The sequence below is a fragment of the Copidosoma floridanum genome, unplaced genomic scaffold, assembly GCF_036245765.1.
Source record: "Copidosoma floridanum isolate Cflo_tuat_1 unplaced genomic scaffold, Cflo_Japanese_pri ptg000009l, whole genome shotgun sequence".
NCBI lineage: Eukaryota > Metazoa > Arthropoda > Insecta > Hymenoptera > Encyrtidae > Copidosoma > Copidosoma floridanum.
This window is the reverse complement of record NW_028321886.1, coordinates 7,350,025-7,374,237: the sequence shown is the minus strand read 5'-3', so window position 1 is coordinate 7,374,237 and position 24,213 is coordinate 7,350,025. Positions and strand designations below refer to the sequence as shown.

At 36.7% G+C, this 24,213-nt stretch overlaps 1 protein-coding gene across 1 annotated transcript in view; it reads right to left on the bottom strand.

The window, feature by feature from the left end:
- Positions 1-24,213, bottom strand: part of LOC106635915 (semaphorin-1A) — a 123,489-nt gene that overhangs the window by 3,816 nt on the left and 95,460 nt on the right. Inside the window, exons 6-11 of the mRNA XM_089589427.1 lie at positions 8,117-8,204; positions 6,688-6,792; positions 6,340-6,428; positions 6,055-6,196; positions 469-820; positions 252-334 (exon numbers count right to left, since the gene is read on the bottom strand). Coding sequence (XP_089445553.1) covers positions 252-334; positions 469-820; positions 6,055-6,196; positions 6,340-6,428; positions 6,688-6,792; positions 8,117-8,204 — 859 coding nt within the window. The remainder of the gene's footprint in view (positions 1-251; positions 335-468; positions 821-6,054; positions 6,197-6,339; positions 6,429-6,687; positions 6,793-8,116; positions 8,205-24,213) is intronic.

Sequence of the window (24,213 nt, the reverse complement as noted above, 5' to 3'; positions counted from 1 at the left end):
ATATAATATTTCACGTGCGATCAATTTTCCGGAAAAACTTTACGAGCTCAGTAATGAAACGCGTGGAAAAAAAAAAAAAATGTTTCAGTGCAACACTACTAGAGACAATTTTTTTTCATCGTCTTAAAACTAAAAAAAAAAAAAAAAACAACAACAAAAAAAAAAGATAAACCGAAAACGTGTCCGAAAATAAATTAATGAACACTGCCGATTTTCCAGTAGATTTTTTCATGTACGCGCCATGCACTCACCAGTCCCGATGTAGAGTATATCGTAAGCCCTGCCGTCGAGCGCCTTGACCTGCGGATCCACGGCGACCTTGGTGAAGCGATAGCTAAAAACAAAAAAAAAATAAATAAATAAAAAACGTATAAATGACGATAAAGCAAACCGTCTAAATGCTTGGTTACTTGTATAGTTGTATACCGATCGAGGGGAAAAGAAAAGAAAAAACAGGAAAAGACGTACCTATAGGTGACCTTGGTGATGACGGGCTGGGCAAAGAAGCCCTGCACGGCGTCGTCCATGAGCGGGTGGGACCTGACAAAGTTGACCGTGAGCTCGGGCAGGGTGCGCGAGTCGTTGACGCAAGCGCCGGGCCGTGGCTCGGGCACCTTCTCCGGGGGCACGCGCAGCCAATTGCTGTTGAAGTTCTCCTGCTCCTTGAACTGGCCGAGGAACACCTGGAGCATGTCGGCCATCGAAAACGCGCACACGGCCGAGCCGCCGATCGAGTTCACCGGGGTCGTGAACACCCCGTAGATCAGTTGGGCGCGCGTTTCGTTGTACAGGCCCTCCGTCAAGCCCTCGCTTGTTGACTCTGTTTTTTTTTTTTTTTTTCGTTTAGTTACACGTTTACGTTCATTTCATCATCGATATGCTTGTGTTTATAGGTGTATAGGGACAAGGGAGGTGTTTTCTCGTTTGAACGCTATTTGTTTCACTCCAGAAAAAGATTGTAAAAAAAAAAAAAAATATATCTAAATCGAGCTCACCCGACTTGGCCAAGGATATATTATCAGCCAATATGTACGTTTTGTACGAATTTCGAATGAGGGTACATTCTAATATTGAACAGACACGTGTGTTGGGCAATTTTACGAATTCAAAATACAACTCGGAGAGCTGTAGCCGTGTTCGTTGATCGGACCAATATTGCCCCGACTCTACAGATGGATCGGTATTTATAAAAAAATTTCGAACCTCCTCGAGTGTGTTTGCTTTTCGACAAAATATCCAAAATTTATTTCGAGCCGAGGTATGCTAAAAAAAAATAAACTTTTATCCGATACGGACGTACGTGCCATTAGTTTTAGCCGTTCGTCGAATTTCTTTTCTTTTTCCGCCAGAGTTAAAAAAAAAAAAAAAAAAAAATACCGATCCAAATTGAGGAGAGCGTAGTAGATTAAGGTGAAAAGTGGTGGTTATTCTTTGCCCTGTGCAAGTAGATTTTCGGGTCTCAAAAGTGTGCCACATCGGAACGTATTTCCTTTGACTCGTGAGAGTTCTTTTTTCGCTCGCATTAACTTTGATCTCTTACTTTGCACTTTCCCAAAGAAAAAAATGATACTGTCCGAAAGTAACAATACTTGAAAATTCATGTGCTTCTTTTGCAACACAGGGGCATCAACGGGCGTTGATATAACGAACATGTCGTCAACATATTGTACGTGTGCATTAATACAGTTACGTACTGCAAATGAGTACAAGGGGAAGAAAAGGGGTTGAAAGTATATATCATAAAACTCCGCGAGTGCCTTGCACTCAAATGGGGCACCCCTCCCCCTCCCCTTTGCACTGATTCAATGTACACGTATATGTATATGCACATATGTGTACTTGCCCGTACCCATTTGTCCCTTTGTCGTCTTGTACTTGTCCAGTTATACAGTAGCGAGTACACGCTGCATACAATACATATATACGTACTTCATAAAAAGCGGTAAAAGCTTACACGCGCACGGACCAAAGTAATGTCGACTTCACTACGACCGAAAATGCCCCGCGATGCTTTACACGGGCCATACATATCTATATGTACGTGTACTTGTAGCTTTTAGCTGCTCGTATATACGCGGTAGCTCTTTGCTCGCGGCTTTGTCTTTTAGCAACGCTTTTACTTTTACCCCGGCCATGCACGTGTACCTATGTACGTATACAGAAATTTTTTTTTTTTCCTGCTTCAATATTTCATTCGCCAACCCCGCACGGCTATTAATACGTGCTACACCCGCCTTTATCAGCCAAATTATTGGAAAATCACGTAATGCGGTTTAATCATGGTATTTGGCTTGCCTCTTTATGTTCACCCCGAACAAAGGTATACGTAGAGAAGCGTTGGCGTTTGGAAAAAAAAAAAAAAAAAAAAAAAAATTGTTGAAATGAAGGCTGCACTATTTCGTTTGTAACTTGAGATTGAATAAAGTTGGAGAGTATATGTATACGTATGCATGTCTGCTCGAAAAAGCAAGAAATTGAAAGCTTATAGATTCAGCGACTATCGAGTGAAACACGAAACTTTTCATTCATGTGAAAACTTACCCGCTGACTTTAATAGCCCGTTACTTTTGATCTGATTAGCATTTTATACTCCACGGGAGCTCAAAGTTAAGGCTCGTTTCGAGCACTTTCGAGCAAAGTCGTGAGTTAATGTGTACAAAATTAATAAAAAAAAATAAAAAAAAATAATAAAAAAAATCGTTGCGCGATACATAAATTACGATCTTATCCATATTTCTTAAGAGTTAAAATTTAAATTGAAACGAAAGCTCCTTCTCGACACTTTCAATTGCTTGCACTTTTTTCCGAGCCAAGTTACATTGTCGTACATTGTAATTTTCACCAAATTGTTTGTACAGCCAGTTTTTTTCACACAAATATATATATATATATATATATATATATATATATTTATTTATTTCAGATGGCGTATCCATAAGCCCAAAGACAAGAATGACCGTATTGGATGGTATGGCAGCGTTGGTTTCTTCAACTTGATAATTTTATTGAAGATTTCGACTCGTTCATGCATATTTAACGCAGATACAGTACAATACCGAGGAAGAGAGAGAAAAAAGTGTAAGATATATGTATATATTGAACCATATTGGCGATGGTTACGCGCGCGGAAACCTGCCGCGGACGTCGATGGGTCGATTCATTGGACCGAAAATCCCCGGCCATCCGATACCCATACACTTTGTCTCCTCTGCAGGCTGCAGCCACCAAACAAGTTATAACGTTGTTGGTGTATGGGCAGGACAGTTAGGTACCGGGCACGTATTTTATGCCAATATTGTTTTTTATACGTCACAGGATGTACATATAGACGGGTACTACCCCAACAACGAGAGACGATAGTCGAGGGCAGCTGTTATAGTTCCAGAGTGTCGTGGTGTCTACGTCTATATTTAACGCAGGGAGTGCATGGGTATACAGTTATATACATTTACGCAGACATGCCTATGTATAGCCTGGCTGGCAATCTGGCCCCGAGCCAGCGTCAGCTTTCAAAGAGCCAAGCTCTTTCCCCTACATAGTAAGTACTACCTATATATATATACGTACAATGCCACCTTCCACCATCCATTTCATTTCTCTCTCTTTCCATATATACTCTCCACGAGGATATGCATTGGTACATGGGTATATATATATGCTTGAAGTTCGCTGAAATAGTGTAAGTATGTATAGGGACTGAATGTAGCATGCTGGTCCCATCCACGGGATAACGCGAAACATGTGCCAAAACGAACGGGAATTCGCGTAACTCAAATAAACGTCTTCGCTAGGGTCTTTTTCTGGGTTACCACCCTCATACGTATACATACCAGTTTCATTTTTGTGCTTTTTCTTCGTGGTTTCTTGTCGCGTTGCTTCGACTGTCTACCTACGTGGGTATATTTATACACGTCTACCCTGTAGTTCCCAATATGCTTATATCCTCTCGATTGACTCGATGTCAATTCCAACCAATAATCCAAATACGAAACTCATTTTTTTTTTTTTTTTTTTCCATTGTATTTATACTCCGCACAATGTATCCAGTTGCTTAAACTATTCAGATGCACTTCCAGTACCGATATCATTCGCAAATGTGATTTATTATTGTTTTCCAATCAAGTATTTATAAAGTTGAATCGGTTAATGCGTGACATATTTAAGAATAAATAAAATTTATCAAACAAAATCATATTTATTTAACGAAAAAGTGGGAGAAATAAAATTTCTCTTCGATCAGAAATAAAATGTATTATTTAATTATTTTTATTACTTTTTTTTGATGCTTATTTCCAATGAAATAACGTAGAAATGTAGTCACGTGAAACATTTATCATGAACAGATGTTACACATTAGCAAATGACGTATTTTTATGCACGTTGTTGTATCAAGGGAGTTTCAATGGAAACAGATAATTCAGTATGCCATCACCTTACTGTCGCATATCCTACCACATATAATATAGTGAGGTGCATTTATTTGACACCCATATCAAAGGGTTGTACGGAAAAAAAGAAAATATCACGGTGTTGCATTTTCATGAAAGCCCAAGGTGTATAAAACAATTTCTTCACGATCTGATGCACGGAAGAGAGCTTGAAAAATGAAGTGCCAGACGGATCCCTCCTGGACGAGGGGAGTTGGGTAAAAGTTTGCAACAATGCTACACCTAAGCTGAAACAGAGGAGCAAGTACTACACGAAATTGACAAGTAACAAGTCAAATATGTAAGCAGCGAGGCAGGCAGGTTAATTAAAATAAAGTAGATACGGGACAAAGAGGAGGAGGAAGGTATAAGGCGGTGGAGCCTCGCAGGAGTCGCGGATTTATAGTTATGCGTGCTTTGTATGCATGAAACACATCCAGTCGAAATTGCGGAGGAGACAGGTTGCACGGTATCGCCATATATATACCCCCGCACACCTGCATATATGCGGCAGCGGTGCTACCCTCTCTCGCTCTCTCTCTGTGTGCGCGCTTTTCCGTCTTTGTGCCAGTGTGCACGCACTCCTCATGGTGCCAGCGTTGATGGATTCGTTCCAAACGTGCCCCTTGGAATATCAAACAAGTTATTCGATTCGGTGGAAAACGTCAGAAGTCGCCAATCAAATCTCATAAAACTTTGATAAGCAGCACATGTACATATATATACGTACGTCTCGAACGAATTCGTCATGAATACCATAGTGGGTAGCATATGTCGTCTTTGTACGTAAGAACATGTTATAGGGATAAAGTCGGGGTGGTTGGTTTCATACAGCCATATACCTTTTGATGCGCAAAGGCGTAAGTAAAACTATAGTATTGGTGGATAACATTGGAGCTTGAGATTTTCATCACTATGTAACACAAGTATTATACATATATATCGGGGGTGACTTAGTCCAGAGCCCCCCCTTCTGGTTTCAGGGCTCGCCACCTTATGGGAATTTATGGCGGTACATCTTGCCAATTCCATAGGAGGAGGCGAGTGAGATCGTGCCTCTTTTACGCGCAATAAAATACACTTTGTGTTACTGCGTACCTGCTCCCCGAGTGCGTTACCTATATACACACACACCTATCTTGTTCCCCATCAAGAGTGGGCTCAAAAGCACGAAAGGGGCAAAATACCATCGCGTATACTTATCAACTGTGTGCGTTTGATTTAATGGCCACTCGGTGTTTAATCGATCGACTTGCTCGAACGAAACAATGGTGTGGGTTGTATTCGGGGAAAAAAGAGATGGTTCGACGTTCAACGAGATAAGAGGAGGGATACGTGATTTTTGGACAAAAATGTAATTACAGCACGAGTGGATGGAAAACTCACGCAATTACAATTTTTCGATATCAATTATCGATACAGGATTGTTATTAGACCATCGAAGAACGAGTAATTAAAGTAATTAACGCGTCGTAAGGTACCTATTGCGTATAGAGTTACCATATCCCTTCATAAAGCTGTACACGAGTAAACACCTATGTGGGTATAATAGTATACGTGTGGGTGTGTGTAGTTGTGTGTAGGTACAAGAGAGCTGTGAATTATGTATATGTATACATGTACTTACGGATCTCATTGAAGTAGAAGGGGTAATCACCGGGTACCGAGCAATTTAGCCTGGCTTTCAGGAAGCTCATCCACCTGTCGCTGAACGCACGAGGTCCGCCCTTGTCGTGTTTGCAAACTCGCGCCACTCGCGAATACACGGTCTGCAAATCAACGGAAGCCCCGATCTTTATAGTTATAGTTTTTTTTGCACTACTTAGTTTAATTATAGATATACACTAATCGCGTGAGATATATGCATTGGTGTATGATTATTGGCAAATAAATGTATACAATGTGCGTTTACCTTGCCGCAGTTCATGTATTCCATGGCGGTTTCGCGGTAGAAGAAGTACACGTAGTCGCCGTAGCTGAAGGAACTGACAAAGTTTGGACCTGAAAAGCCAAAGTTTCGTGTACCGATTAACAACAACCCGACGATACTTTTTCATGTTTGATGGTCACTTAAGAGAGAAAAAAAAAATTAATTTTCCTCGAGTCGTCTCATTTTCAAAACACCATATAAACTTGTAGTGTTTATACAGGTACGTAAAAATTATCCAACGGTGCGAGCAAATTTTTTTTTTCTCTTCATCCTTACAATCATGGAGATGTATACGCTTGTAATGGTATGACACTCGTGGAGATTCCTTACCGTTGAGTTGATTCAAGTCCGAGCGCTCGGTGCGGATGTTTTCTCTATAAATTAGGGGCTCGCCGCCCGACAGGTCAGAAAACGTCGCCGCGTACAGTTGACCATCTGCAATAAATATCATACATGCACTTTGTACGTGTATATCTATGCTACGATATTGAGCGAAGAACTTGGGCACTGATATGTATTTCTAATAAGCTTCCAAAATAAGTACCGATAAATCAAGATATTTCGTGTTCTCGGCGCTTGTGACATTTAATGAAATTCCAAAAACTAGGCCGGATGCAAGATTATTTTAACAATAAACTACATATATGAGGTCTCGTCAACTCTGGCGTGTGGTAATCAATTTCACCCTTTCCAACAAATTACTCGAGTTACGTGTAAATATGTAAGTATATCTCGACAGGATGTTAAATATATCAGACACATACATATTCTACATATCGTTATCGACTCCTATATTAGCTCGTACATTTTCAATTAGAAGTAATCCGTTAAATATCACGTGTACGATAATTTTACACGATCTGCGTACCTGCCCGAGGGAGACAATTGTAGCTGATGCATCTTGTATCCTACTGTTATATATTATTAGATCACGGACTGTACGTACATGCACGTGTATCACGAGGTACACATTGCGACATAGGCGTGCACCTATGGGTGCAGGACTTAGTCAGGGAGGTCGATATGGGGGATTGTAAAAAGTGTCACGTTCAGAAAAGAAAAAAGAAAAAATTGTAGGGAAGGGGAGCTCTATCCATATCCACACATGTATACATGGCCCAGTTGGTGTAAAGACTTTTGGCTCCCCTGGTACCTATATACGGAGGACGAACGAGCTCGTAAAAAGGGCTCAGGGCAGAGAGCCGCGACTGCTGCACACCGAGACGACAAAAAGTACACGTGGGTGTGCACACATATACATACATACACATATATATATATACATGTACACCCGTAAAAAGGGCTGTGACCAGCCGACAGCCGCGAAAAGGAGCTCGAGCGTCTCCTTCTCCGACGTTAACTTGGATACGAGGGGCCATACGTGCATATATATATATATATATATACGTACACTTATGTATTTATTGGATACGTGCTCCACTTTAGTTGCAGCTATACGGCTCTTTTTTTTTCGTCAGCACGCGCGTGACGGAGTCAAAAAGCTTATTCTTCTTCATACGTATATTGTACAGGTATCCCCAGAGTTGGTCGAGCGACAACTATTATTATCCACAAACTGCGTGAATAGTACACGAGGTACATAGGAACAGGTGAAAAAAGAAAAATAAACGTATATAAGCACGGTGCGAACGTAACAATGACCGGAGCATAAAACTTAGCAGAGCTTAAACGGAGGGGGACAATTACTTCGGGGTAACGAGGCTCTCGTTAGGTATACCTGTCGGGTTCGAGGACTTACCGGCAAAGACGGAGGTGCTGTTGTGATGCGGGCTATAAGGGCAGATCCCAAGGCCTTCGTTGTCGTTTTCGCTCACGTAGTTGCCATTCTGAAACAATACAAGGAAAACATTTTTTTTTTTTACTAATATTGTAATCAAAGTGGTTAAATTACACATGTATACATTAAAAAATTAAAATCAGTACGAATGTATAAGTTTATCGTCACAGGAATGTATACGTATATCATAAGCGATGGTAATTTTTTTATAAATAATTATTTTCGTTCGAGTAGTAAAAGTGTTCGTCAACGAGTCCCATCACGCAACGCTAATACTTTGAGGTTTTATATGTATACCTATGTTGATATACTTTTTTTTTTTTTTTTTTTTGGAATGACCGAGGTCACGTAATTGCGTGTATACCTACACGTGTATACACCAGATGATAATAAAAGACTGCCAACAGGCGAGCAGTTTACACCTTGATGAAATACATATATACCCATATGTATACTTATATGAGCACATTTAATGCTGATTTAATCTAGTGCGCACTGTGACCTGAAAAATTTAGATCTCCCATGGCTATCTCCTATACCGTCGACCGGACCTTTACAAAACCGCAATAGGATATGCTATTCAAACAAGCGTATACACGTACTCTAGAAAAAGTGGAGATGGGGGGGGGGGGAATGCCATCAGAGGCAGCACCAAAACACGCGAGTTGGCAGGGTGAATTTTTGTCGCAGTAAAAGGAAAAAAAGAAAAAAATCAACAAATAAAATCCATCAAGCTATACGCTCTGTGCGCGGCACGGGAAGCGTGACAGCTGCTGCAGTGGTATATATATATATATGTGTGTGTGTGTGTGTGTGTGTGTGCATATATGCGAGCGAGATAACGATATCAGCAGCTGCGATAGCCCGCGGCTATGCGACTATTCACGGGGATCGGACGATATCATATTCTCGGGCGGTCCATCAGATATAAATTCACCGGCGACTCTCTCGCATACATATTGGCTCCACTCTCTCCGCGAAGCCACACATATATACGCATGCACGCATAGTTTTGATTATACGTGCATATATACCTCTTGTGACGTTTCGCGTTGTTTTTTGTCCACTGCATATTGAACGCGCCTGCGTTTGACATTTGACTCAATGATTGTGTACAGTGGGTGTGTATACCAAATCGTAAAAATGGATACCAACAGCAGGAATTAAACATAAGGGGGGTGGGGGGAAGAGCAAAAATGTCCAAACAAATAAATCAAAGTCCTATACGGAATAAACTTTTCGAGTGGCGTGGTTAAAAATATTGTGGGGACGCACGCAGTTAAGAGAAAGAGAGAGACACTCGAGGACGGGAAGAAAGATCCCTCCGTATACGTAATATAGTTATATATACATGTGGGTGTGTGCATATAATATACGTATGTATGGAAATATTGCTGCGGCTTGTAGGGCTTTCGCTATCTTAACTGCTGCTCTTTCCTCAAAAAAGAAAAAAAGAAAGAGTAAAAAAACAGAAGAAAAAAAAGTGCTTGCTCGTGCTTACGCGTACCATGGGGGTGGTGGTGGTGGTGGTGTTCGTGCCCGTGCCCATCAGCAGATATTGAATACTATTTGCATACGGACGAGCGAGTTATTCGTTATCTCGGGCTTAAACTTCTGAACTAATTATCATTAATTAGAAAAGTTGTGCCTCCGTGCGGCCGTTTCCCGTTTCGCTGCTGCCAGCGCGACCCCATCATCCCTTTCCCAGCCCCTCGTTTCCACCTCCACACCTGCCCCTCTCTTTTGCGACTCCCTCCCAACTTTCTCTGGTACAACGTTTCGTTGAACATCGCTACGCTATATGGTTTCATACATATATATATATATATATATATATGTATGTATATGCGTGAACAATGGTACCGACAGCAACTGTGCAAGCACGCGTGTTCGCCTCGCCAACTTGCCGTGTGGGCCATGTCGTACTACCGCGTGCATGCGTTCAACGAGTTTGTCTCGCGTTCGCATCTAATGTATGCCTCCATACTACACGACATATACACGTGAATATCATATGTGTACCTATATATACATTTGGCCGAGATTAATAAGATTCCTGATTTTTATGTACACGTGGAACGAGCTTCCTACGGATTAAAAATAATATACGTCCTGTCGTCTTTTGCTTGGTCTGGTCGAACGTGCTGACCCCATGGCTTACCCTTTGTTTCAACTCTGAAAGACCATTTTTTTTTTCCTCTCGATAAAATCAAGGATTTATTTCATCGGTTATAACTCAGCTTGGAACGAAGTTACATTATGTTATTCGATTGGAAATCAATCAAGGGTACTTGGAACGCGCTTCAATTTGAATTATTAAAAACTATGGGCCGACGAAAAGTTACGGGAGGTTCAAACTTGGTTTGAAAATTTCATAGTTTCTTCGATTATCGATGAAATCATCGAGTTTTCAATCCCAATCAAAATAGCCCATAAGGACATTGACCTGATTACCATTTTTTAACGGGACTCAGATTTGAGCTTTCAATTGTTTCGTTACTTCATTTCAAACTAACGTGTATAATTAATCAAATAAATGTTGTTTGATTAATGGTATGACGTTTTGATTTTTTTTTTATTTACGGCCCCTAACTTTTCCAACTCACTTTGACAAGTAACAAAATATTCTTTGTACCTATGTAAGCCTAAGACATTTTTCCCCGTATCTGTGTAATACGTACATATCAATCCGTGTAATCTTTTACTGTGACGAATCTTGTTTTGTACTTCTTTTTTTGAGAAAATAGGTCCGTCGACGTGGTTAAGGCGCCATCAAGCTTAAAAGAAAAGAAGAAAAAGGAAAAATGGCCAAGATAGAAAAAGGGGAAAGACACGAAGGGGGGTTTTGGAGAGAAAGGATAAGTAGGGGCGGAGTTGGCGAGGCAAGGAACGACCGTATACAGTAGAAAACCATTTGCCGTTTGACGGAACACTTTTAGTTACACACACATACACACAATGGGCGGAAAACCGGCTTATTCCATTAGCGATAGCCGGGAGGGCGGGTATACATGTATACGTATACGCGGATGGGTATAACACGTAAGCTTTTCAAGTCCGGAACCAAGTAGTTGTGCAGCGTGCACTTTTCTAATCGAAAATACTGCACGTGAAAATTGGTACGGTGCATTACGTGTCCGTGCGGCAACAACGGTCAGGCGAGCGATGCCGTGCTATGGTGGGTGCACCCCGTGTGAGCCCTCTGCATGCATTCAGCAGCACACGATAAATCACGGCCCACTTGTTTGCGTATACCTCTACCTATCCACCTAAAATATGTGTATATATGTACGTATATATAAATTACGTAAAGAGGGAAAAAAAACACTAACTGTTACAAGATGATTAACCATAATTCAATTTGACCTTAGAGTCGTGTAATTTCTCCGAGATATTGCAAGGCCACGTACCTATAAATCTTGTAAAACTCGTAAATACTCTATTAAGTGGAGAAAACTAATTTTTAATATGCAAAAAGGCGAGCAAAAAGGGCACGTTAGAGGTGAAGAGAGAGTGCACGTGGATAACACACATAACACCCACACGGTGGTATACTAATATGATATTCAGCGTGAATCTATCGATAAAACATTTTATCACCCATGTGTTGTGTCGAGGGTGCATTGTGAAACTTTTTCATGTTTTACAGCGTCATTTGTTTAGTATATGCTTGAAATATCCGATGCCATATGAATACAGCGAGAAATCAAAGTATGCCAAAAAAGGAAGATTTTGGCACCCCTACAGCTGTATGCGATAGTTGCTTTCGTTGCCAAGATATGTCCATTTTAAGTTATAAATTACTCTCAGTTTGATTTCGCATGCATATTATATGCTATAGCTGTGGGTTATAAATTCGAATGTGGTGATTACGGTAATAATACTTAAAATCTTGTCAGTATTTCTAATTATTGCAAAGATAACGTTTGTTCTGAGTACGTGCAACGAACACAGTAAATTACGAGGTAAATGATATAGACTCTATGACGGTCTTTTATTTGTAGCTGCTCCAAAAAAGGTAAGTGGTAAAGTGTAGTGTTTATTATAGTTGTAATTTATTACAAAGTGTTGGAACGAATAAATACTTTATTTTTCAACAAAAGTGTCTGTATTAAGGAAAGCCATTCTCAATGTATGACTCAATTTGGCGCGTGACATCAGTGTTGTTCGGCCTAAAGATTACGGAGCCCCCGGGGCACTCTCATGACGTAGAAATGTATGTATATGTATACCTATGTTTTTCTTTCATATATATATATATATATATATATATATATATATATATATATATATATATATATATTTCTACAGCACGATAGAGCCATGGAAGCACTCCAAGTCGCTAGGCCTAACTCAACGATAAGATTAAGTATTTTACTACATGTACTCCTATTTTCTTAACTAAATTTAGATACTTTTCAAGACCTGTCTCTTGTAGGTAAGTATTTTGCTGCTACTGTTAAGTAAAAATACTACATTAAATCGAGTCTAAAGCAGCTGTGAGATCGTATTAGCTCCTTATATTGTTTTCGTCGTTGTCTTTACAAACGTACAAATGCTAACATGGATAAAAAGTAATCAATGGTGTCGCGAGGGCAATGGTATGCAGACGCGTTTTACCACGCAGTGGTACGCGTTTTTGACTTGATGACACCAAGCGTGATATGAACCAAGGGTTAGTATGTGTTTTATGTGCTCAAAAACTGATAAGCAATGACTTAATTTTACTGTTAACTTTTGCTAAATCAATTAATTTTTTTTTTTTGCTTTATATACATTGTAAATTTAATAGTTGCTTACATTTTCGGAATGAACGATCAATAGTACAACTTTATTCTCCTACGTGCTCAAAGACGTCTAAATTTTGATCGAGTCGAAGTAGATACGTAATGTTATTTATTTTCTTTCTAAAGACACTTATGTTGACAACTTTATAAATCTCTTCAATGCTGTTCTCTATCATCAAAAGTCTTGAAAATTAAGTATATGTGTATATATGTATACGAAATAGTTTATACTATCTCTCTGGCAAGGTGACTAAAGTGTCGTTAACAGCATTCTCGCTTATTGCAAAAAGAAAATTCGGAGGATATACTACAATCATACAATAGAAAAAGACAAAGTACAGGGAATGTATTTATCTATATGCTTGTTAATAATTATTGATTCGATTGACTCTCGTATTGAGTCAAATTAGTGACTTGTCTCAAATTTTTGTAAAACTCAACACAAATAATCTATGTAATACTATAAGAGTATACAATGTTCATGAAATAAAATTTCGAAATAAAAATTCCACAACTTCCTCAGATTTGCAACAATAATAACTGTTTACCTATGATAATAAAGACAGTTACAATGTAGTACTTTTGCAATTTGTAATACAACTTTAAGATTCCTACGTTAAAACATGCCATATTTTTTGTTTGTTTTAAAATTGGTGTTGAGGCTAATTTTGTGTCTAAGTATATTATTTATTGCATGAAAAGACAAATCTCAAAGTTTAATTCAATATACAATAATAACATGAACAACTATATGACACAAGCAATCGCTCAACTAAGTAATAAACGTTGATTTTAATTCCATGGTTATTATTTTTAGTAAAATATTTGAAGCATTTGAATTTTCCGCTCTACAAATTCAACTGTTCTCGTCTATGCGCATGCCAGTTGGGGATTCCAATTTGTTCACGCCGTCTTATTTCTCAATATCTGTTTCCACGTTTGTTTATATCATTTGACCGATGTAGATTAGAGGACGCTTGGAAAAAAGCGCCGATAGGTTGAAAATGTAAGACACGTCAGGAAGAGCCACTAGAGAGGGTAAAGGGGGAGAGTGGCAGAGAAAGCCACCAAATTCTGGACTTCCGTAATAAAAAAGGCGCGAAGTATTAAAAACAAATAAAACGTATTTAATTAAATAATAAATTGGAAAAATCTGAAAAATTGTTTAAGACAACCTGTGATTTAATTTATTTTGATTTTTTTTGTCACTGAAAATAAACTTATATTGAAAAAAATTCTCACAAGTACTGAATCACGTAGTACTTTTCGTCGTTAACGTCACAAGTCAAGAATATGGCCAAGCCAATCAGCGCAGGACAACTGTATCTTTATCACTCTCCCCTTCAAGGGGCACAACGGGCATGGCCTCTTTGTTAGTGAAATCAAAACCGACACGTCAGTATCTAGGTACATAGCAAAGCTAGCACTTTTAGAGCATACATCGCCCTTCATTAAAATTTCCGATTTAGCTAACCAAGAGCATATTTCTTGAAGTAATACGTGTATATCATAAAGTAATAAGTAACAAGTATAAATCTTAAATTAATAAGTGTAGATATATCATAAGAATAAAGTAATAAGTATACATCTTAAAGTAATAAGTTACGAGAATACGCTAATTAGTATATTATAATAAGTACACGAAGTGTGTAGCGCTGTAAAATAGTATATGCCTATAGTTACCTTCCATAAATATACACGTTATATAAAGCGAGAAAGTTGAAAAGAAGAAAAAGAGGAAGTTCATAGCATAAGCAAACAGGTACGTGTACCCATACTTACTTTAATATTAGTGATCTAGTAACTTATATGTATAAAAAATGTATGGATGATTTAAGAAGTTGTAAAAACAATGAAGTACACAATCCATGACCAGTAGCTGTCGAAATAAAGTGTACTCTGTGTACAGTCTATGTAAGTCGCATAGTTAACCGGAGGGGCAGAGGCTCAAAATACATGTTTTGTCATTTCTACATAAAATCTGTCGAAAACTGAAGGTTATTCCTCACATACAGTTAGAATAGACGAGGTCGGTAAGATTCCTTTTTATTGCAAAATAACTGTTAAATAGATTTTTTTCAGATATCTCGCAATATTTCATAAACAAAGCATTTATCGAAAACAAGTTAGATAAAAATCTTATAGAGCTGATGATTTTTCGTAGGTGCTAGGAATTTTCCAAAGTTTCTTTCGGTGTTAGGTAGATACTAGAATTGTTAACAAAATGCGCCCGGTCCACTTTTTCAAAAGCAATATGGCGACTTGTTGTACAGCTAGTTATTTGAAAGCCTGCAACGCTGTAATTCTTGTCACTGAAAACAAATTTTGATAAAACCAATTGGAATTGATAGATATTAATATTATCTTCAATTAACCTAAATTTCGTACTACAAATTTTATTATATTTTCATGATTCCTCCCATTACAAAAATAAGCAGTTTCCTTTACTGAATAAAATTATCAAATTTAAACAATTTGTAAGATAAATTTTTACATGATTAAAATAAGTTATGAGTACATAAGGTAAAAGTACGTATTATGGATACAAATTTCGATTGTTACGTTTCATCGACCAATATTAAATAAAAAAATAGTCATATGTCCATAATTTTTGGTTTTAATAGAAGCGCTATGCTCTTCTGAACAAATTGACATTTTTGAAATGAAATTTAGATGTAAAAAAATAATTTTATAAGCAAATATTGACACGATCAAAATGTCCATAACTATGGAATAGCTAAAAAGTTGTGTCCATATTTATGAAACACAAGTCCCAATTATGAAATTTACATGTTAATTATATGGGCTCGTGCGTTTCATAAATAGGAACATCACATATTGCAGGTTATGTTTCAAACTGTCCGTATTATGAAAACCGGATTCGTAATAATATATTTTTCAATATAATAATGTTTGAAATTGTTTACTATTTTTGTTAATTTGATACGGTAGTATTATAGAGATTCTTCAGTATATTTTATTTTTATTATTAGAATTTTCATGATTATTTAATTTTGAGTTTTCATAATATGGGCACGTTTCATATTACGTACTTTTACCTTAGTTCAAAATAATTTGTATGTTACCGTACTATGAATCATATCCAACTTCTTAGTATAACTACTCGATTGTGTAAAAACTTATCAATCGACCTTAGATGTCACAAGTTTCTCATGCTTGATTTCAGCATAATATTTCAATCGATATACAGTGTAATGTAAGTAGTAGATGAAATAAATTTATTGAACAAGTTCGTAGCCTACTTGCCAAGATTGTACCTATTTCGAAGATTTTTTAGGGGCTTTCACAACTTTTTCGAATTTACAACAATTACTTAGTAATATCAACACTTTTTAGTAAATGAAATGAACATCTGACAAAGTCTTTTTTTAAATAAATCAATCACTATCTTCAACCTGAATGTTTAATATTTTTGCCTTTGTAAGAATTTGTCGACACATGTAAACTCTGATAAACTAAAATTTTAACTTTAAATTAGTACAAGTGAATTTTAGGGAATTAAAATGTGTATATAATATATATTATACACGTATGTACCTAATGTATATATAACTTCAAAAGAAGTACTTGACATTGTTATTATGACGTAATACATTAATGTAGTGATCGTAGCTCAGGTTCATTTCCTTATAAAGATGGCACGCAGTATTTTACAGTCAGTTTTAGTAACCGTTACAATAAACCTAGTTATATCGTTTATTATTAAATTAAAAAACCTTTTTTTTCCTCACCATAATTAAATATTTTTAGTTTTATAATTTTACAGTATTTTCTAAATTTACATCAATTTTTGCAAGGCTTCTTTGTTGACAGTAATTATTAAATTAAGCGTTATTATATAATTAGTTGATAAACCGTAATTATTTATTTGGTTACAACTAGGGCACCTTGGTATTATACTAAGCTCATAATTAAGAACACTTTGTAAACATGGAGATTTTTACAAAGATTTTTTAACTGTGAAATATCTTAAACAACTGCAAAACAGTATTAAACATCAACTTGTACCCTTATTTTTACTGTATCTATATAAATTTTCGAAATACATTAATTATATATAGTTTTTACCGAAATATGTTTAAACTTCTTTAACTTCTGATAAATAGACTTTGTATACATGAATTTGCATATGTACAACTGCTATTATCGTTTGGTAGTCCAACCATGTTCCAACAGTTTTCTAAAATATCGCGTAATCGAGCGTTTTTATTTTTTTCTTAATTGTTATAAAACTAGTCTATGAGTTATCTATATTCTTATTTCAATTACATGTACATATATTTTATTAATGTCAATAGTGTGAAATGAATTGAATTTTTTTTCAACTAATTGAGAATAGCTGATTTATCAACTATAATAGGTGACGATTAAAAGTTTATAAGATGCAAATCTAACATTATAACCCTTGATAAAGTAACGTATATTTGGCCGCAATACAAGACATTTACTGGTACCTGATTCTACCACTGCATTTTTCAAACTTAAATTTTGATTCTGATGAACTGTGATACCGTGACCAGTGCATAAGGGAAACAGTTTTCTTATTATGTGTACTTTATCAACAGCGATTGTATTCAAATCGTTCTACTGAACAATTTTTACGTGTTTGAAATTTGATAGGTACTACATCACATAAATTGTCGTTAGAAACTGTAATAACCGTATCAATAGTTCTATTCACTAAACCCTTTTTATTGTGAAATTTTTTTTTTTTTTTATTAGATTATGCCGTAAATGGTCAAAAAAAAAGATTTTTCACTTTTGCTAGTGTTCGTTTTTTTACCTGTTTAACCAATGATGATCCGAATAACTGTACAATAACTCGTCAACTGATGAAAAACGGTTTTGTGCCTAAGTAGTGAGCGTTTGTTGCAGCTCATCACTACATTCTTAGATACTAAAAAAATGCTATCTGAAATTATCACGGATGAGTGTTGCAGACAAGTTTTCGATTTTATTTTAAGTTGCTTTTATTAACATTGCATGAGATCTTATATTTTTGAGTATAGAATAAATGAGGAAACTACTACATAGATTTTCACGCGGTGATCGCAAAGGATAATCCGTGGTCGTTATTTCTTTTCGAATTCAAATCGAGTAGTGGATTCGCAGGGGACTTGGTGCGATAATGTAGAGATTTTCTCACTGACGACCAGCCAAAATTAAGATCGCTGTCATGCAATGTTCAAATTTAGTTGCTTAGCAACATAATATGTTTATAATAGTTATAAATAGAAGCTAACGTGAAAAGGTTTTGGCTTTTTCGCTCACCAACTTTCTAGGAATTCAGTTGAACTCCTTAACCAGATCTTATATCGTATTGTTTTTTGGTTGAAAATAAAGTGTTCCATTTCTACATAATTTCTTTTATTGTTAACGAGTTATTTGTAACAATGAGAAGTTTTCAAAATAATAACGTAACAATAGCGTTTTCATGTAAGAATTGAAAATTATCTATTGTGACAAACAGGGCAATTGTCGGTTGCCCTTTTATTTCGATGACTCAATATTTAGCAACGAGGTTACGGTGATGTCAACTTACACCTAGTCTATTACTGCTACTGCTGCACTTTACTTATTATTAATATATTATCTCAATATATTAACTTACTAATAAAATACGCATACATGAACTTATAGACACGTCAACTTAAATGTACGTCACCTTACAGACACGTTAAAACTAAAGTTATCAATTCACACTTTCACATAAACTCACAATCCTGTGTATTAATAAACACTTTCAATTTTCACGTGTACCTACATTGCTTCATACATCTACGTAATTACTCATCCAAACTTTACTGTACGTAAGCGTACTTGATTTATATATGTGAGCGTACTTTATTTATACATGTGACGCTATTCTTCAAAAAATCTTAACTATATGTTCAAGTAACTAGAACAGAATGCTGTATCACAGCCCTTAATTGTATTAGGTAAAAGTACTTAACTACTTATAGACCTTTGTGCTATGAAATAAAATAAGCACTTTGTGAAATTCGCAGACATCATTTGCCTTCGTAAAATTGTATTCTGCAGACACAAACAGTAACGACTTGTAAATCACGACTATTACATCGCGCGATTAGTTTATAGTATTGACTAAAGATCCTTTTCTGTAATATGCAGTGCGCTTACAAGTTCTTAGTAGCTATATTAATAATCAAAGATATTGTGATTATTGATTTATAATTATGATGATTTTAGGGGAAAAAATTGATAACACAATGGACAGTGTGGATATATACTCAAGAACTAAGTGGAAAACAAGAAATTTTCCAACAGTTGAGTACGAGAGCTTACCAATTCTTAAAAGCATAAGACTCCCAAGATCGTCGATGAAGCACCTCCTGCTTCTATGGATAGAAAAAGACGTGCACCGCCTCAACGTCAACTCACAGCAGCTGACAAAATTGTTGACCACGCACCACCTCCTCTTGCGGATGCGAGGAGACAAGCACCGCCTTGACGACCACCAACAGCAGCCAACGAGGTTCCTCCTGTTCCTGCGCGCCTTGCTTTATTGATACATTCATTAGATGATACATGCATTTTCATCTCTCCATTCGAATTTCTTTTTGAATTTTCGAAGATAATTATTTTTTATTTACGGGATTTTTTCGACTTTAACGTAATTTTTGAATCGGAAGGGTCGATAAATTCATATGTCACTTTACATTTTTTCGATAACCTTGTGCGTTTTGGTATACTAGTCAGACAGTCCTCGAGAATGTTTCATGACTGGATAGTTTCAAGTCAGATTTGAAACTGTTCATTGTTCCATTGGCACTACACAGATTCTGTGCTTTCGTAAGGGATACTTAAAGCACTTGTTTTCACTCGCTATCACTTGTTGCTAACACGTCTCTAATATTACGGGACGTTGAGATTCATTACCAAAAATCTAAGTCGACGCTTTGTACACCTCAGTAACTTGTTGTTTGGCTGAACATAACAATTAACCTCGTGTTGTTGTGTGAAAACCTGTAAATCACATTGAGTGTTATCGATAAATTAATATTATCTTAACTCAAGTTTTGTGTTCCAAACATAAAAATTGTGAACCAACTTATCCAAATCGGTGAACTTTCAAGTGATACTCCAGAGTATATTGCACAATGGGAACAGGGTGTGCGATTTACCCAATAAGCGATCTTTTTTACCCAATTTTTTTATCGAAGGTCTTTAGTCTGTTAGTGTTCGAGGTTTTTTAAACACAGTAATTTCTTCATTGGTTGCTAATGCCCTTTTGCGTTTAGCTGTTCTTCTACTAGATCAGGGATGTGTGATCGACTACTTTGTCCAAAGCCAGATACCTCATCATCTTGATCAGGTACATCGCATAGCTTTCGTTTTTTATTGCTGCTGGGCGCTTCCTTTTCCTGCACTCAACAGCAAGATCTTCTACACTGGGTCGTAGAGCTGTTAGTTTTTTTTTTGGATCTTCAGGGTGGTATCCTACATCCTCCCCCGAAATCCATGATTTATATCTAAAAACGGAAGAATAAAGAACTTTAGAAAACGCAAAATGTGTAAACATTTAATGAAACATTAAAATAATACTAAACATACCTGTCGGGTTGAAAGCGACGCACAAACGGTTCCATCGAGAGCCTCACCATACTTGTATGGCAAGTACAATGGACGGCTCGCTTACCGTACTCTATCCACCTTTCGGTAGCGAAGTTGGTGGACTCGGCACAATTAAAACCATGGTTGAACCCTGCATGGTAGCCATATGGGAATGTCACCATGATTTCTCCTGCCTCTTGAGTGATCTGTTCAACACATTTTATATTATTTGGATATATTATAACAAAAAAGAAGAAAAATGTATAAAGTAAATACCTTATCAAATGGGATTCCGTGTCTTCTGAGCGCTTGGGGCGATATCAATGACATCTTATGCCGCAAAAAAGCTGCACAGCTTTTGGATGCTGGTTGATATATTTCACTCGCCAAGCGCTCAAATCGTCGTCCATGGTCAGGAGGGATGGCATACCATGTTTTGGGAGCCCCAAAATGTAGATAATTGATGGAATATAAATCTTGATCTTCGGTGTGCCACGCAAAAGTCGTTTTTCACATACCGAAGTGTAAGTACGGCGTGGTCACACCCTCGATCGATTCTTGGTGCAGTCAAGTATCGTGCCTAAATTTTGGATGTTCCACTCTTTGACATTTTTATCTGTCAAAGAGCCTGACACGTCTGTGTCATAAATGGGATTACCGTAAGTGACGTTCTTCCAGTATTTACGCTCTAATTCTTCGTGGCTAGAATGTATCGGTGTTTGATGCATTCCAGTCTTCACGAGCGTATCGTATTGGCGAACAGTCATAGATTTACGTCTTTTATTCGTTTGATTGTGGATGTATTCCATAATTTCCACATAAATTTTGTCTCATTAGAGTTAGTATGATCAAATACATTCTTTCGATATGATACCCTTGTTTTTAAGGTACCCAGTCTTAAGTGGAATGATCTTCACCACTTCGATCCTATAGGCTTCCTGGTTTTCTATGTATTAAATAAACCGAGACATCTCATAGAATTCTTTCATGCTCGGTTTAAACACCATGATTTCAAAGGAACTTGTTGCTTCGTATGTCATCTTAGTTTCACCCTGATATCACTATAATCATCTTACTACTCTATTTTTAAATTGTACCCCTGTTTTCGAGGTACCCAGTCTAGCCTTTTGGGCTCCTTGACTTTTCATTTGCTTAATACACTTTAACTTGTGTAGAATCTCTTGTATGGAAGGTTAAAACACTATATTTTTCATGGAACTAGTCGGGTTGCATGAATTTTGTTGAATATAACATAAATTTATATTTCCATGGCTTTCACATACTTAGATATATCCATGAGTTCCTCCATAGTAGGTCTGATGGAATATAATTCTTCACCTTTGGTATCTCAGATAAATATGGTGTTCCATACACCAAATTATAGGCAAGCTACAGTTTCACTATCGATTGTTTTATCAACTCAATCGAGTATTGTGCCAAGGTTTTGTGTATTCCACTCTTTGATATCTTTAACATCTTCCAAAGAATTTTGTTCAGACATACTATTTTTTAGTTAATAATCTCTATTTCTTTAGTTTTCAAGTCAGGTGTACTGGATGCCTAGATTTCTAGTTTACATTTTTGAAAGTGCAATCTATTTCTTTATAAGATAACAAAAATTTTTTTTCTAAACTGTACTATTTTGCATTTGTGTATAATTCCAAATTTTATAATTTCACCCAAAAGACAGAAATGTTAAAAATTTTTTATCTAATTTTATTTTGTAAAAGCTTGTTATATCATATCATAATATCATGTATTTATGTAACATCTTAAATTTAACAATAAAAATCTACTTTAAAAATAATGAATGTAATTTGTCACCAATTTCAACACCTATCAAATTCACAGATATTTTCATTACGTTTAATAACAAAAAAATTTTATTTACACATTTTAATTAAAACAATCGTCGTCAAATTAAGGTGGCTTATCACACCTGTACCTGTCGTAACGTGATATTTACGTGACATTCGACTATCACACCTAAGAACATCGGGTTATGAAGTTGCCACAGTTCAAGTAACCTGTATATTTTTATAAAGAGTCATCTAATTGATAAAATATTATAGTATATTGCCTGGCAAACCTACATTTCCTTAATGTCAGTTTACGGGCAAAAATCGAATAACTTCGTTATTTTTTCCAATTTTTATTTCAAAGTATGTACGTTAATAAGACAACGTACGAAAGATATTACAACGTAATATAGATTCCGTCCTAAGGCGGAAAGTACATTACCGCTCGAAAATAAGAAAAATGAATAAATGTCGTAATTGGTTGCATATATTTTATATGAAATTTTTTACAAAAAATTAAAATGTTTTTCCGCCCTCGGGTGGTTTTGGGAGGCTGGTACTTCCTCGGTCGAAAAAGCAGTTTTCCGGAACTCGTTCGAAAAGTCTCCTTTACGACCCTCGCCTTCGGCTCGGGCCGCAAACCTCTCGGTTCGCAAATAAAGACTTTTCAAACTCGTAGGAAAACTACCATTTCTCCCTATCGGGCGCAAAGTGAGGGCCCAAAGTACTTTTCGTGCATGCGTCATGGGCCCAAAGTGGAACTTTTCTGCCCGCCGGGCGCAAAGTAATCACAATTCTTTGTACACCATAATTCATACTTTTTCTGTACTAGTGTGCATAAAATGGGCTTTTTTCACATTATTTGAAGTGCCAAAAATCAAATTTCCCACACTGTACATGAAAATAGTGTGCAGAACATATAAGTATCAGTTTTTCAAAGTTATATAACAATGTGAAATAGTATAATTTTGAATTATTTTAATTCTACAATGAGTTTTTAAAATTAAATTATCAAATTTGAATGAAATCATATTTATATAAAATTTGTGAAGAATAAAAATGGATTTTTTTTTTTAAGAACGAACAGCTTATGTTTTGCAGTCACGGGGCGAAATTCTATAAGTTTTCGAAATTAAATTGTAAAATTTGGATGAAATCATATTTATATACAACTTTTGAAGAATGAAAATGGATTTTTTTTTTTAAGAACGAACAATTTATGTTTTGTAGTCGGTGGGCGAAATTCTATAAGTTTTCGAAATTAAATTGTAAAATTTGGATGAAATCATATTTATATACAATTTTTGAAGAATGAAAATAGATTTTTTTTTTTTTAAAACGAACAATTTGTGTTTTGTAGTCGGGGGGCTTCGCCCCCCCGTACCCCCCCCCCCCCCCCCCCAACCGGGGGCTTCGCCCCCTGGACCTCTACCAGGGGCTGCCGCCCCTGGACCCCGCACAACCTGTCTCACGAAACATACCTTTATTCACCTTAGTTAAAAGCAATTTAATGCTGCCATCTTTGAAGTCAGCACACTTATATTTGAAAAAAATGTATGCCCATATATCAACTCAATATCGAATATTAGTAACTCTATAACCGTCGAGACTGAAGACCATTTAATACTACTAGTGCCAGTATACACATACATACCGCTACATTGTCAGGCAGATCGTAAATGTTATACTACAGACTCTAAAAAAAGCATGGTTTTTTGCAATGGACATCACGCAAAGCAGCAATATTGGCAGCCTAGGTTGCGTTCAGACACAACGGCAATATCAATCTGCACGCAATCTATTTGAATGCACGGGTGCGAGAGAGAGGGCGAACGATCCATCATCTCTTCGCCTCTCTCTCTCGCACTCGCGCATT